General features: G+C 50.0%; 1 protein-coding gene across 1 annotated transcript; it reads left to right on the forward strand.

The window, feature by feature from the left end:
* Positions 1–13,986: 13,986 nt before the first annotated feature.
* NHLH2 (nescient helix-loop-helix 2) lies at positions 13,987–14,439 on the forward strand. Its single transcript, XM_068417511.1, has one exon. The coding sequence runs from the start codon at positions 13,987–13,989 to the stop codon at positions 14,437–14,439; it is 453 nt and encodes a 150-aa protein (XP_068273612.1).
* The last annotated feature ends 354 nt before the right edge of the window (positions 14,440–14,793 follow it).

Consider the following 14,793-nt stretch of genomic DNA (forward strand, 5'->3'; position numbering starts at 1 on the left):
GTTTTGCAGGGAGATGCCATGGGGGAGACACCTGAGCAGCTGTAAGAGGGGCTGCAGCCAGCTGCCGTGTTGGTGCCCACACTTGACGCTTGCAGGGGGTGCATGCCTGCCTCCAGCCTTCCTGCGGAGGGGCCATGAGCAAAGCTGAGCTCTTTGGAAATGCACGTTTCCAGAGCAAGGCTGTGCTCACAGTCCTTAGAGTATTGTCCCTCCAAACCTTCTGAGAAAGAAGAAAAACAAGTCTTGCCTGACTCAGCCTGTAACCTTTCATCTTTCTCTTCTCCTCAGCTACCTCCCCATGTTGCCTCATGCCACAGACAGGAAGATCTCTTTTCTCTCGAAGAACTTGCTTAAAAAGCCTGGATACACTTGTCAAGCTCCATGCAGAGATGTTAAAGTTGCTTGTGAAACCGCGGCCTTGGGAGAATCTCCGTCTCCCAAGTCTTTGCAGCCCTGGCAAATGGCCATTTATTAGCCGCAGCCCATAATTTCCTTCCTCCTGTGACCCATCCTGTAATTTTCCTTGAGATGACAAGCTACGAATGAAAAGCGTACTCGTTTTCCAGCCATAGCATATAAAATATGGATATGGGCATGAAATCTTGAATCCACCAAGAAAGCAGAGACTTTCCTTTTAGGACCTAAGTCTCTAAGGACCCAGGGCTGGGCTGAAGCCTCCATACTCTGTGAGCTGGAGTCTGCCCAGGCACAGAGCAACAATAATGATCCCAATTACCAGTAACTAGATTCACACAAGTGCTCTGGCAGATGAGCTTTGATGAATCCTGTAGCAGTAGTTTAAGAACTTCCTGGTGACCTTCCTCCCGTTACTCCCTTTGCACATTCGGCAGATGGGAAAGTGTGTCCTCCTGTGGCTCTGCCATGGCGGAGTCTGGTGCATTATCTTAAAAGCACTGAGACACCAGATGATGAACTGGAGCTGCTGAGACTTTCTGTCACAGGGGCAATAACTTGTGGCTGATGGAAGAGGCAGACAGCTGGATATGAAAGTAGCCTAAACCGCCACAAAAAGACTTGCCAGCTCATCTGTCAGCCCTAAGTGAGTGGTGAATCAAAGTGCATTAACTTCTGCTCAATACTGCAGAGCAGCAGTTGTCAGGAAGATAATACCCAGTAGATGGAGGGGGGGGCAACTCACAACTCAGTCCTCATTTTAAGAGACTGTGGAGAAAGTGAGCAGAGGAGAGCCCATGTGTGAGAAAACAAGAAGAGAACTTCAAGATGTCCTAACATGCAGCTTTATTTCTTTAAACCTAGACCCTGAATGGCCAATCATAAGCTAGAGTCATTGCAGTCTAAAACCATCTCAGAGGTTTGGTTTTGTGGAGCTGAGGACTTGGGGACACTTTGCTGTATAAGTGCCCCTACCGAGACTATGACAACCTCCAGTCTGTGGATGAGTTCCCTTGGGAACGATCCCCAACAAGCGGGGCCAGTGACTGACATCATTGGCAGACCTGGAGGTATGATCTTGTTTGGTTTAGGAGAGGACTAATAGTTACTGCTCTATCCTAAACCAGCTCATGGAGGTAGGCAGAGGCCTGTTCTCCTCCTGACACCTGAGCCTTGGTGGACAGGGGATTGGATCATGATCCCATCTGTCCTCTATCAGATTTCTTCTGTGCCTATAATTCGCCCATACCCCATCTTCCCTTGCCCATAAAGCAAGACCAGTGAAGCTATTCACCTTTTAAAAACACTTTGAGATCAATGGGTAGAAATCTCCTCTGGGAACAGGTAGTATTATACTGTAGTCATTCAACAAGAGTTTCTTGTGGCCACAAGCACAGCCTTGACAGGGGTAAGAAAGGCAGCTGAAGTGGAACTATGCGGAGCTGAACAATTAACTACAATCTGCAGCAATGGAAACATCTTCTCCCCAACAGCCTTCAACATCAGGCACCCTTTACTACCTGGAAATGCCTACACTTGCTAAGCCACGTGGGTTTTTAGTGCTTTACAGGATCCTACCATGACCTCTAGTCTCATTAAAAATCTTGTGAGTAGCTGTGCACAATGAAATTAGACCCCATCAAAATGATGCAAGATAGTTCAGATCTCATTGAATTTTCACCTCAGGACACTGCGTACACATTCAGACTTCTCTGCATCTAACACCCTCCAGGCATATTTTCAAATTCATCTGAAAATCAGGAGAGCTTGAAGCACTTTTTTTAAGGGAATGCTGTAATTTTACATAATTGCGACTCCAGAAGAACTCCAGACTCCCTAGCAAGATATAAGGCTCATCCTAACCCCACAGAAATGAACACACGGGCAACAAAAGGAGGAGTAAATGAGAATGTGAATTATAACATGCAATTTCATAGACATGCAATGTTTCAGCTTTTTTTTTCCTTCTTTAAATATAGCCCCAAAGTGGATTTTTCTTGAGAAGACAATCAGAAAAACTGGAGCCTGAGAAGAATGTAAAGAAGCAGCCTTACAGATACGCCTATCTGAATATGCATGTATACATATATACATAAAAAGAGTTATTGCCCTAGGAGGCTTCAGTAGAGTTCCTACAAACGTCAGGCATCATCCTAGATACAAATAGGAATGGTCTGCATTCATGAGGAAATCCTGAAAAGAGAATGGAGGGGATACGTGACATAACCGAAAGCACCTCCATGTCACCGTATGAATCTACGTCGCACCCACATCTTGAAGAGCACATTCTGGTCCCCTCTGCACCCCAAATGACATAGCAGAACTTGTCGCAGCAAAGGAAGGTCGACAAAGGTATACAGCTGCTCCCCTTCAAGTTATTACATGGATAAAGTAGAAAGTGACTACATAGACTTGGGTATTTTGTGGCTGGGAAGGAGACCACTGGGGGGAAAGATATGATAGAGGTCTACAAAGCAGAAAGAGTGGTGTCAGGGCAATGGCTGGACTCAATGATCCCAGAGGTCTCTTCCAACCTGATTGATTCTGTGATTCTGTGATTCTGTGAAGAGTGGAAAAGCTAATGTGTGGAAGAGAAGAGCAGAGGGTGGTTGTTCATTGTTCTTAAAACTCAAGAAGTAGAAGGCAAATGAAATACAGCATGTTCAGAACAAACAAAAGGAAGGATGTATATGATTTTTTTAAAGAAAAAGATTGAACAAATTCATGGAAAACAAATTCTTCAGAGATTGTTAAACCCCCCAAACCACTTCTGGCCCCAGGAAATAACCAAGTTTGCTAGAAGACAGGAGATCATGCCTGGCAATATTATTCACCTTGCTCTCACCCTCCTCCTCTAAGCCTCTGTTACAAACCTGTGTCAATATGGGACAAGACAGCCCTTTGGCATGGCACAACAGAGCCACTCAGGTGTCTTCAGGCTAGTGAGTAGCTGCTCTTCCACCTGCCTGTCTGATTAAACTGCTCCTAAAGAGCACTTACCTGGTTGCCGTAGGCCTCTTGCAGTATGAGGTAAACCTTAAAATGACATTTATGACTGCCCAGTTGCTATGTGCTCATTGGTGTCATTCCTACAGATATGCTTTTAACCTTTGAACCCTGTTTTGAATAGGCACGTCCTATTTTCAGGTTGCAACATGAGACATTTGCATCAGCATCTTCCAGAGGGCTTGGTGCACCCACCTGTGAGATGCCCGATACTGGCCATGGCTGGGGAAAGGACAATGCACTGGGCAGAGCACCTGGATCCTCCAGTGAAGCAGTCCTTACACTGCCTGTATCGCATGGCAGGGTTTTTCTTCCCTGGACAGCTGCCCTAAGCTGTCCAGTTATTGTCACTGGGTTTTGTTTTGCAAGTTCTGCTTCTTCCAAGTGAAGAAAGGAGACCTGGCAGCTGGGGTGTGCAGCATCAACGGAGGGAGAAATATCTGCTTGTGGAATGCAGGTGGCTTCAAAATCTCCTTTTTTCTTTTTTCCCCCTTTTCATGAGAAAGAGCATTCCCCATGGCTACACACACAGACATCAGATTTAAAAATAGCCAAGTTCCACCTCGACTGTGGGGGAGTGAAAGACAGAAGACAGATGCATTGGCTGCCAGCTAGACTTGACATCCACTTTTTCTCTCCTCACCCTGGCAGCCAGCAGTCGCACACACGTGCACAGGTAAGGTCCTCGGTGGCAAAGCACACCGTGTGTGCCTCCCCCTCAACTCACTAACTGCTGCACCCCAGCCACGTGTGTTTGGGAGCCGCATGAGCCCACACACGCTATTTAGCACACTAGGCATCTATAAAACTCACCGAGTTCCTCCTGTTTGTCCTGCTTAATTCACAAACTGCTGGCTAGTCATTTGTGTGTGCGACTTGTTAGCGCGTTGCAAAGGTTACCGTTCACATCTCTGTTCCTGGCCTGTTTTGTGAACTGCTTTAGTGCCTGCTCCACACAGCCCCTTTCCGTGGCTCCCAGCTACATAACACATGTGTGTGTATGTGCGTGACTGCTTGTGTTTGCAGACCCTGGCCCAGGTCAATTTAAAGTGATCAGTTGCTTTCAAGGAGCCAGGCCTTGGTCTCGCTAACTTCCCCCTGCTCAGGCAGTAGGAAATTCCTCCTCTTTTCTCTAACTGGCTATAAGCCACCCACTATTTATGCTTTCAACCAAATGCATTCATTGAAAACATAAGGCACTACTGTCCACATATTCAGCACTACTCATCATGTACTCACCAGCAGTAGAAGCCACAGTAATATAACAAACTTGGTTAATTTATTTGCAACATGTTTACAAGCATCTCTTTATGCATTTACTTACATTGCGTGGCTCACAGAGATCTCCTTGCCATGGGAAATTATGATTGCTGAAAGTTTACCTGAATTCAAAACACAACTTGACAAACTCATAGAAGAAAAGTTCATCCAGTGCATTAAACTGCAATTAACTGGATCTCAGGAGAATATGTGGGAGCAGTATCATTGTAGATTTATGTTATTCTCACAGGTTTCCCAGGCACCCTCTTTCGGTGCTGCTGAAAACAGGGTATCTTTGATCTAACCCACAGTGACCATTCTTGGGTTCTTATATGTGTTTTCTGTGACTTTATTGTGATATGATTTCTAATACACCTGTCCCAGGAGCATCCAGGCTCCATTAGGATCTTAGAGACACATTAAAAAGCATAATACGTATTTCTTGTTCTGTATTCAGAGCTCGACATGCTAAGCATCTCATTTCTGGGCTAGGATTATGGACAGGAAGAATGGGAAATATCCCAAACCAGAACCACCTTAAAAGTAAAGCAGGCTTAGTCTCTTCTGCATGATGACAAGGCATTCAAACCTGTTCAGGTTAACAAAAAGAAGGCTGCAGAATTGGTATGGCCACTACTAATGAATACTGACCTAGGAAGGACCGACAGATGTTTGGGTTTACTCAGGCATGTCTTCTCTTTCTGCCTGAAAGGTTTGCCCAGGTGAAATTTCCCATTTCCCCATTCCAGAGTCTGACCGGAGCAGCAGCAATAGCTGTAGCTAGGCTCTGCATGACCAGAAAGTCCAAGCTAATAACTGGTGCACGCAGGCGTATCAGCTGTACAGTGCACACGCATACACGTTTACATGCATACATGCATACACATTTACAAAATCCCTACCTAAACCTGATAATACGATAACAGAGAACTCTTAATCCAGGGCCCAAGATATAACAAAATCCCACGGCTGGATGCTGAAGGTGTGCACGTTCATTTTCCATATCAGTGTTTTCAACAGTGGGGAGAAATGGCTGTGGAGTAACTTATCGAGGATCATAGTGAATCGTCTACCACTAACAATGTTTAGATGAAGCATGAATATTGCTTCTGGAAAACACACGCTCATTCATACAGGGAACAAAGAGGGGAGTCCTGTGGCCTTCAACCTGCAGAGGGATGCTCACAGTGGTCCGTTCTGCCTTTAAAAACTCAGCATCATCCTCCATCTCCCGAGACACCCTGCCCTCAAGGAGCTGTGAATATTAATTAACATTGCAAGGATGATCTTTGGAGATGTCAAAACAATATGGCAGTGAAGGGTCCTGAACACCCTGATGGTGGCACCTGGCTCTTTACAGAGGCAGCTAAAGCTTGATCTTAACATCACGGCTCAGCTAGTCCAACAGGCAAAGGAAAAGACTGGAACCAAAACAGACACCAAGGGACATGAGCCAAAGGGTACAGCTAGGTAAAAAGATTCAGGATTTTGTCCAAAAGCCATAGATTTCAACCATTAGCTAGCCTGGAGACTACCAGTTTAAACATAGCAGCCAGTCCCAGAGACAGTCACACTCACCCGTGCAAGGGAGCAGCTGAGAGGGCCTGCCTGTCCAGCAAATGCTGGCAGACATCAGCCAGGGTGGCCTCACATCCAGACCTGGTAGCCCTGGTCCCTCTGTTTGTGACCCAGAAGGGAAACTCTTTTTTCACCTTCCCCAGTTGCAGGCTGCTCCTGCCAGCAGCCTCAAAGTTCCCAACCCGTTATTAAAACAGCCTCAATCCCACTGCCTAGAGAAAGCAAACATGACCAGTGGAGAACAAAAAATATCACCCAAATGTCCAAGGAAACCACGAGCAGAGGCACTGAGCTGTATCCAGCACAGATTTTTCAAAAGGACAAGGATTTTCATGGCTCAGTGTTCTAATTTGTTTGGCCGTTTATTTCCAAGGAACACATCCAAGAGTGACAAGCTCCATTTATTTCAACGGGCAGCATATGCCAGCAACGTGAATGGCGTATGCTATAAAAGAGAATGGATGTTCTCAAGCATCCTGGAAAGCTGTCCTTTCGACAGATAGAGGACGTGTCGGTAATGGAGGTGCAGCTCTGCTCTGACAAGCAACGCCATAAAAACAGTGTTGTGGGTTCCCGTGTTTGATGTCTCCCCACGGCAGCCTGGCGAGATTTGCGCAGGCTGCAAGTGAGAAATGATTTTCCTCATACCTGGCCCAGCACTGGAAAGCCCAGCTGGGTTCTTTTGTTCTTCTGCTTTGCCAGGCAGGAAGGACATCTCCTAGGGCAAACGGCTACTCCAGGGTGTTAGTGCTGCACCCTTGCAGACTCTTAGTGGGTACGCACCAACCCAGGCTATTCTCACAAATGACATTACCTTCAAATGATTGTGTGACATGAATCTGAGATGTTCACACAAGCAAGTACCCCCCTTCCCATAGAATACCTTCACACAGCAGCACTGTTTTCAATCTTGTCTCTTCTGACTACACCCTGAAGATGATCCTCTTCTGACTCTTGCCTTTCCAAAGCTTGATCCCCCTGGCCCCTGAAAAATCCTGGGTTGTGAGTCTCTGTCGCAGATTCAGCACCACCTATCACTTGAGATTGTTTGGTGGCCTGTGATGCTTTGCTGTCAGTCTCATAGTGGTGGGCAGCTTTTATTTGCTATCATTAATGAATTCACCAATATTAGTTCCATGCTAAGTCTTACCTAGTGAGTAGATCCTATGAGAGATCATAAGGTTTTATTGGCTTTTCAGCATGCCCTGGAAGTCAAAACAGAGTAATTTTCTTCTTGCTTTTCAGTGAGGCGGTACCTACAAATGTGGGATGTGGGGTTTTTGATACTGAATCTTTCTCTGGCCACCTTTCATTCTCGTTAAACTTTTGAGGTTGCTGGGAAGGAGATGGGAGCTGTGTGAGCTGCAATGCCATCCACGAGAAATCAGCTCCGCTTCTCCTATGCCTCCAGCCCTGGGAGCAACGTCTCAAGACAGGTAAAGAAGAACAGATGCTTGTGGCTCCCTTACAGCCCTCCAGAGTGGCAAAATGCAATCCCAGATTCTCCTCCAGGAGGTGTCTGTCCACTTGCACTTCAAGATTTGCTATCACAGATTTAATCTGCAGTAAGGCCCCAGCCATACGATGCCCCTGGACATCCACTGTACAAACTGGAGACCCATGTTATACCTCAGGTTTTCCTATTCACTTTCTCTTTGTTTGGTGCAGCTCAGAGACTGGTTTCACCTTTTATGGAGAAGCCAAACCAATGCTATTCATACTGTTGAGGTCCCCTTTGATACCATCTGGGAATTTCAGGTAATCTTGATGCCACTGAGGTACTTGCTTAGTGAAGAGACCAACCATAGGCTTACACTGGCCATGACTCTATTTGGGGCTACAAGCCATAAGGTGGCCTTGCATCTATGCAGCTTCCATTGGGACCATACTGATTCCCAGCATGCAGGTCTCCACTTGCATCAGGTTACATTCTGACAAAAAAGATCCAGAGAGCTTAAGGAAGAGCTTTAGTCATCCCTCCTTTGCCAAAATGAAACTGTTCTAGTTTTCATCAACTGCATTTTTGCCCTGGAATTTTTGATCATTTCTGATGACCTCCACATCTGGGCCAGTTGACCCCAGGAGGCAGGAGAGCTCTCCGCTGGGAGAATTCGGTCCTGCTTCTGGGCTTTGGGGCTTTGTCTGCTCAGAGAAGAGCCAGGCTGTTATCTCCAGCATTTCTGACTGGCTTCTTAGGGCTAAAGATGCAGAAGCTACACCCTGGTTCTTGTGGTTGATGTGAGAAGATGATTGGCGATATCCCAGCAGGGCTGTTTGGGTAGATGCCACAGGCCTGGCATGCCCAGGGCAGGGTGGCAGCCTCTAGATTTAACACAGCTGGGAGCAGAGTAGTGAGGTAATCGGATCACAGTGGCAGTAAACAGCACTTTATGGGGTGTCAGAAATGTCCACTCATAACTGAAGGGCATCGAGAAGCAACTGCTTGGTCTCTTCCTGAAAATGAAAAGTAAAAAGCAAGCCATGTGATGACAGCATCTGCAGCAGAGAGCAGGGTGGCTTGCATGAATTAGCAGCTCCCTGGCTGTTATCTGCGGCAGCCTTAGCCAGCTACTTGTTCCATCACCTGCAGCTTCTGTGGGCTGAGGCCTCAGACTTACACCTTGCAGAATACTGCAAGCCAAAGCCACCAGCCCTGAGCCACAGATGAGTAAAAGCTGGAGAAGGTCTCCTTCACAGCTTGCCCCTTGAAGAGTGAGATGGTGGTCATTTGGTGGAATGGGACCTTGGGTCTTGCCATGTGGAGCACAGTGACCTTAAACTGCTCAGATCCTGATCCCCAAAGAGCTCCTGTGAGAGCTGAGCTGAATGGGGATGTGCCACAGCCTCGGTGATTTGCATCTGAACCTTCCTGGCAGGGTAGCTGAGATTTTGGGTACTTCTCTTCACAGTGGAATAGGGGTTTACTGAGTCCCTGTGCCTAGGAGCTCAAACACACCCCCAAGCACCAATGTAACCCCCCTTTCCACGCAAACCAGTTACCTCACAGCAATGCCTCCCCGCTCCCCTCAAGCTTAGCAGGAGGCTTTCTGCAGATCTAGGAAGCCTCTTGTCAGGACTGGCAGAGAGGTGGGCTGAGGACACACGCCTTTCAGACCCTCCCAGCCAGAGCCTGCACTGCATTTCTACACTCTGCCTTCCATGGTGGGTCTTTGACAGGCATGTCTCGTGGCAGCCAAGGGTCACCTAGCCAAGCATCTCCAGAAACCTGGCTGGGGCCATGCGGGATATTCATGAATCCAGTGCTGGTATGTGGAGTCAGAGCACCTAAACAAGTGACAGCCTCCTGCCTTGGAGACCTGTTATGGGGAGGGGAAAGGAGAGAAATTCACACATTTCCCTGGAAGAAATGTCCATGAGGATCCTCTTGCAGGCATTTCTTTTGCTGTTGGGCCAGTTGACATGCAGGGAGACTGTATTATTTGCCAGAGTACCTATAATTTTCAAAAAATTTGACAAACCCCAAAATTATTCAGGCATGTGATGCATTCTTGTTAAGGTCCTGTGAATCATATCAAGAGCAGAACCTCTCCCCATTCAGAGATCTCCCAGCCTGTTGCCCGTGTTACTGGATGAACCACGGGGACCTCTACGTTTTCCTGCCACCTCGCCCCTACCCATCCTACTGATGGGACTCAGGAAGGGAAGCGGCTCTGGTGAGACCAAGCACCCACAGAGGTGCCGGTGAGCAGCTGGTGAGCAGCAGAACCAGATTCAGGAGATCACTACCTCGCCCACCCCTCCTGCTGTCCCTTTTTGGGGGCTCCAGAGGGAGCCTATCAGCACAGACTCCTGGCAGAGAAAAGTCCCCAGGGAGGAAGATGATTACACCGAGAAAAGTGGCTATGGCCCGCATTCGACGGGATCTGCAGGGAGGGACATGGGGAAAAGGGGATGAGAGCTGAGAAGGGGCTGGGGCAAGGTGGCAGCAAGAAGAGTCACCCCGGTCACAGGCATCCCCTGGCTCCAGTGTGAAGGGGCCTGGCTCCATCCAGCCTCTCGTGAGCAGAGAAGCCACGGACTCGTGGCTGGCTCCCTCGCCTCATTGTCTGTGTGCAGGGGCAGGGAGGGGGGCACAGGGGGCACGGGGACCTCTGTGTCCCCCTGGCTCCGGCAGGGCTGTACCTGCCATGCATCAGGATTGGGGGTGGGTGAGAGACAGGGCATAGGGATCGTCAAAATAAATGTACTAGAAAAACAGTCTGATGATTCTCCACACGCTGGGTGTGCATGATGCAAATTGATGTTTAAAGCTTATTTATTAGCTTGCATGCAAAATGCCAGCGGTGTTTTTCTAGATCAGTGGGTATCCAATATTTTGGGGGGGGATGACGGCAGTGGGAGCGAGCATGGCTCAAGACTGTATATCCAGAGGCTAGGGTTTATATCATGGGCTGCTCTCGACCGTTATAATTTGTGGCACAGATTCAGCAAGAATCTGATCTGCTGAAAATATTTGGGCTGTGAAAACTCCCACACTGTGACAGATGTCAAGTCCAATTAAGTGACTCGTGTGCAGGTTTCTGTCCAATAGGCTTTCCCATTAAATATCAATTTAAGAGGGAAAAAATGCCGTCCCCCTTTCCTCCGAGCCTTTATCTCTTCCGACCATCTCTAGGCTAAACCCCTTGGTACCAGGAGCGGATCCGCTCTGTCTGTCTGTCTCGCCCCTGCCACCTTCTGCACCCCTCCGTGGCTTCTTTGCCACTCTGGGAGGGGTGGGAGGAGGAACCGCACTTTCTTTTTGTGCGTGTGACCGTACCTTTTCCTGCACCGACGTTCTCTCTCGCAGCCGCTCCGAACCCGCGCCGAGATTTTCGTTTATTTTGTTTTGTTTTTCTTTCCAGCGTTCGCCTTTCTTTCTTTATTCTCACTCGAGAGATGCAGGAGGAGTTAGGAAGCTCAGGGATGGATGGGGGTTTCGTTTATCCTTTTTTTTCCCCCGTTTGCCAGCTCTTGAAGGACCAGAAGAAAAACTAAACCAAACATTCGTTTTCCGACGGCGTCTTCCCCTCCTGCCCTGCTCCGCCGGACGGGTGAATTAACAAAAACGCACCTCACACCCCAAAAAAAAGAAATAACAGAGAAGAAAGGAGGGAGCGACGCATTGTTACCTCCGGGCGGCGACGGAACAAAGCCGGCAGCGCCGGGCCGGGGCTCCGCGCAGCGCGCAGCGGGCGCCGGGCTCCCGCGGGCTCCGCTCCCCGGCTCCGCGCCCGGCCCGGCCCGGGAGCGGCGGGGGCGGCGGCGGCTCGGCGGGCCGCCGCGGGGAAGGAAAGGCCGAGGGGGCGGGGGAGAGGGAATAATCCCGGCTGGTGCTATCGCCGCATCCCTTTTGTTATTTATCGCGATCGGGGAAGAGGAGGAAGAAGAGCGGGGGGAGCCGGCACTTCCCAGCGCAATCCCCCCCCTCCCCAAAACCGACTCGCAGCAGCTGCCGGTGCGTCGCAGCCCGCTGCCCCGAATTACCGGACTTTGATGGGGGAAACGCTTTTTCTCCCCTGATGCATCGTAAGTAACTTAAGTTGTTATTTATACTCCGCAAACAAACGCGGCGATAACATCTCCCGTCTCTGGAGCGCTGGAGGCCGCGGCGAGGGATGAGAGCTGCCTTTCCCCATCTGAGCAGGACACTTTTCCGCTCGTAATTCATTTGATTTGATTTCGATTTTTTTAATTTTTCCATGCTCCGCTCCCGGAGGGTCATTTGAACTGTAAAGGAATCGCCGAGGGGGCGAGGGCACCTGGAGAGAGAGGCTGTCCAAACGACTCCGCCGAGGTAAGCAGCCTTAACAATATATCCCTTTTCCAGGTAGCACGGGCAAGGAAAATGAAATGGAAAAAAAATAGAAAAGGGGGGAAAAAAAAAAAGCCTCTTCTGGCTCAGTTCGACAAAAAACACCATCAGGATAAACCCAAACCAAACGGGAAAATCCAGCGCACACCGTAGAGAAACCTTTAAGCAACTTTCTCCAGCAGCCACCTCTGCAATGGCCCGTTTTTGTACAACCGCCTTGCAAATCTTCCCTCTCTTAGTGTGCTTTCGCATAAACCCCCTCGCCTGGATGTCAGCTGAAAGGTGATTTTAAACCTTTCCTTTTTATTTTTCCCCGAGAAATCGCTGATACCTGACCTGCGCGCTGGCAGGGTTTATTCCCTACCCCTCTGCCTTGTCGGCCTGACTAACGTTTCTTATGAAAAATAGAAGAGGAAGCGTTTCCCATGGCCCTGGCAAGCGGCGGCCCTTTCCTAGGGAAGCAAGGGCCCTCCTCTCCCCCTCCCCGGGGGGAGCCGAGCCCCGGTCCCCGGCGGAACCGCACCACCCCACGCCTCGCCCCGCAGAGGGACGCTCGGCTCTAGCCCTGCCTGGGAAGTAGTCCTCCTGCCCCTCGTTTCATGTCTTATTATTTACTATTTATTATTTATTATTATTATTATTATTATTATTGCTTTTAATTTATTTTTCCCAACCCGGTCTGAGACCCGAAGGGGACTTTGCCTGGAAACTTTATGTGGAAACACTTGGCAATATGAATCCGAGGGAAGCGGGGGGACGCGATGCACCCTCCTCCCCCCGGCTCGCTCCCCACCTCGCTCGACACCCCCAGCCCTACAGGCACACGCACACACACATTTTGTGTCCAAGGTTACACACTACTCGCCTGATGTATTGTTTTATTACATGCCGGCATGTCCACGGACGCGCTCGGGTTTGTCTTGCTGTCTGCATGACAGATGGTGCTCTGTGAGGCCGCAAGAAGCTACGATTCAATTTTCTTTTGAAAGGCACGTTCGCCTTTATTTATTTATTTATTAATTCAGCCTTTCGCGCAGGGAGGGGAGAGGAGGGAAAATTTAAAGGGATGGAAAAGTTCGGCCGCCGCTTTGGGGTTTTGTTTCTTTTTGAAGCTCACGCTTCGAAAACGGAGACTCTCCAAACATCCCCGCTCGATCGCTCTGCAAATCGCTACTCGCACCATGAGCAGCAGGAAAGGAAAAAAAAAAATAAAAGGAAAAAGAAAAAAGAAAAGAGCGGGGGGGGAGGGAGCCCAGCAGATACATCAGATCCCATAGTTTTGATTGGGGAAATAAATTTCCCCACTGGCCTTGTGATGCTTGGGGGGCCTTGAGCTGTACGGTTAAAAGCATCACGCCTGTAGCCCGCATCCCACAGAGCGTCACCGAAAAAGAAATCGTTAAGCACAGATTGGCAAGGGTGGAAATACGATATTAATATTGGGGGGAAAAAAAATCGACCTAATAGTGAGACAACGCTTATTAGTTTGTTTGAAAAAAATATCTGTTCTTCTATTGCTTTCCGGGCCTGTTCCTACACCCGGGCAGGCACGGGGGATAACGGGAGGAAGTATATTCCGCTGAAGCTGCCGTCAAACGCTAGAGACGGGGTGGGAAGTGACGGGGCATCATTTATCCCCGGCATCGCTCTCGTTAGTGCTCCCTGAAGCAGCAGCGATCCGCCCGCTGCCGCCCGGGCTCTCCCGGGGCTCTCGGCGGGGCTGCGGCGGCCACCGGCGACGGCGGCAGGGCGCGGGGACCGACATGTCCCCGTCCCTGCCCGTGTCCCTGCCCCTTGCCATGCCCCGTACGCCCCCCCCCCCCTCAGCCCCGGTGCCGGCGGTGGCGGGGCCGGGGCGCTGACCCGCTCTCTCTGCTTCTCTGTCCCGGGAAGGCTCCTCCGCCCCCTCCAAGATGATGCTTAGCCCGGACCAAGCTGCCGACTCCGACCACCCGTCCTCGGCTCCCTCCGACCCGGAATCCCTGGGCGGCGCGGACGCCCAGGCGCTCAGCTGCTGCGTCTCCGACCCGGAGCCCGCCGAGGGCGGCGGAGGCGGGGGGGAGGGCCGGGGCGGCGGCGGCGGCGGCGGCGGCGGCGGGGGGGAGGGCCGGGGCGGGGGCCGGCCCGGGCTGCACCCGCCGCCGCTGAGCCGGGAGGAGAAGCGACGGCGGCGACGGGCCACGGCCAAGTACCGCTCGGCCCACGCCACGCGTGAGCGGATCCGCGTGGAGGCCTTCAACCTGGCCTTCGCCGAGCTGCGCAAGCTGCTGCCCACCCTGCCCCCCGACAAGAAGCTCTCCAAGATCGAGATCCTGCGCCTCGCCATCTGCTACATCTCCTATCTCAACCACGTCCTGGACGTGTAGCGCCCGACCGCCCCGACGGACCCCCGGGATCCGCCCCGCGCCGCCCCGGGGCCGGCGGCGAGCCCGTTTTTCCGAGAGAAGCGTAAAACCGGATTGTTTCTTCAGGCTGTCAAGTGCCCCTTTATATATATCCAAAAACATCTACTTGTGACCTTAAACGTGTGACCCATGGGTGCAGTTAAAAATAACTATTTTTTATTTATGGTAGAAGGAGTTGACAGTTTATTTTTTTCAAGATTTATTTATTTTTCAGAGTGGTGGCAATTTTACTTTGGATACTTTGTGCCAATTGGTTTCTATAGTCGGGTGTTTACACTTTCTCCTGTGGAATATTATGTTTAACTTGATGAGTGT

Source organism: Nyctibius grandis, chromosome 23 (genome assembly GCF_013368605.1).
Source record: "Nyctibius grandis isolate bNycGra1 chromosome 23, bNycGra1.pri, whole genome shotgun sequence".
NCBI lineage: Eukaryota > Metazoa > Chordata > Aves > Nyctibiiformes > Nyctibiidae > Nyctibius > Nyctibius grandis.

Bases quoted from the DNA above. Each gene is read 5' to 3' on its own strand.
- NHLH2 (XM_068417511.1), top strand. From the start codon at position 13,987: ATGATGCTTAGCCCGGACCAAGCTGCCGACTCCGACCACCCGTCCTCG.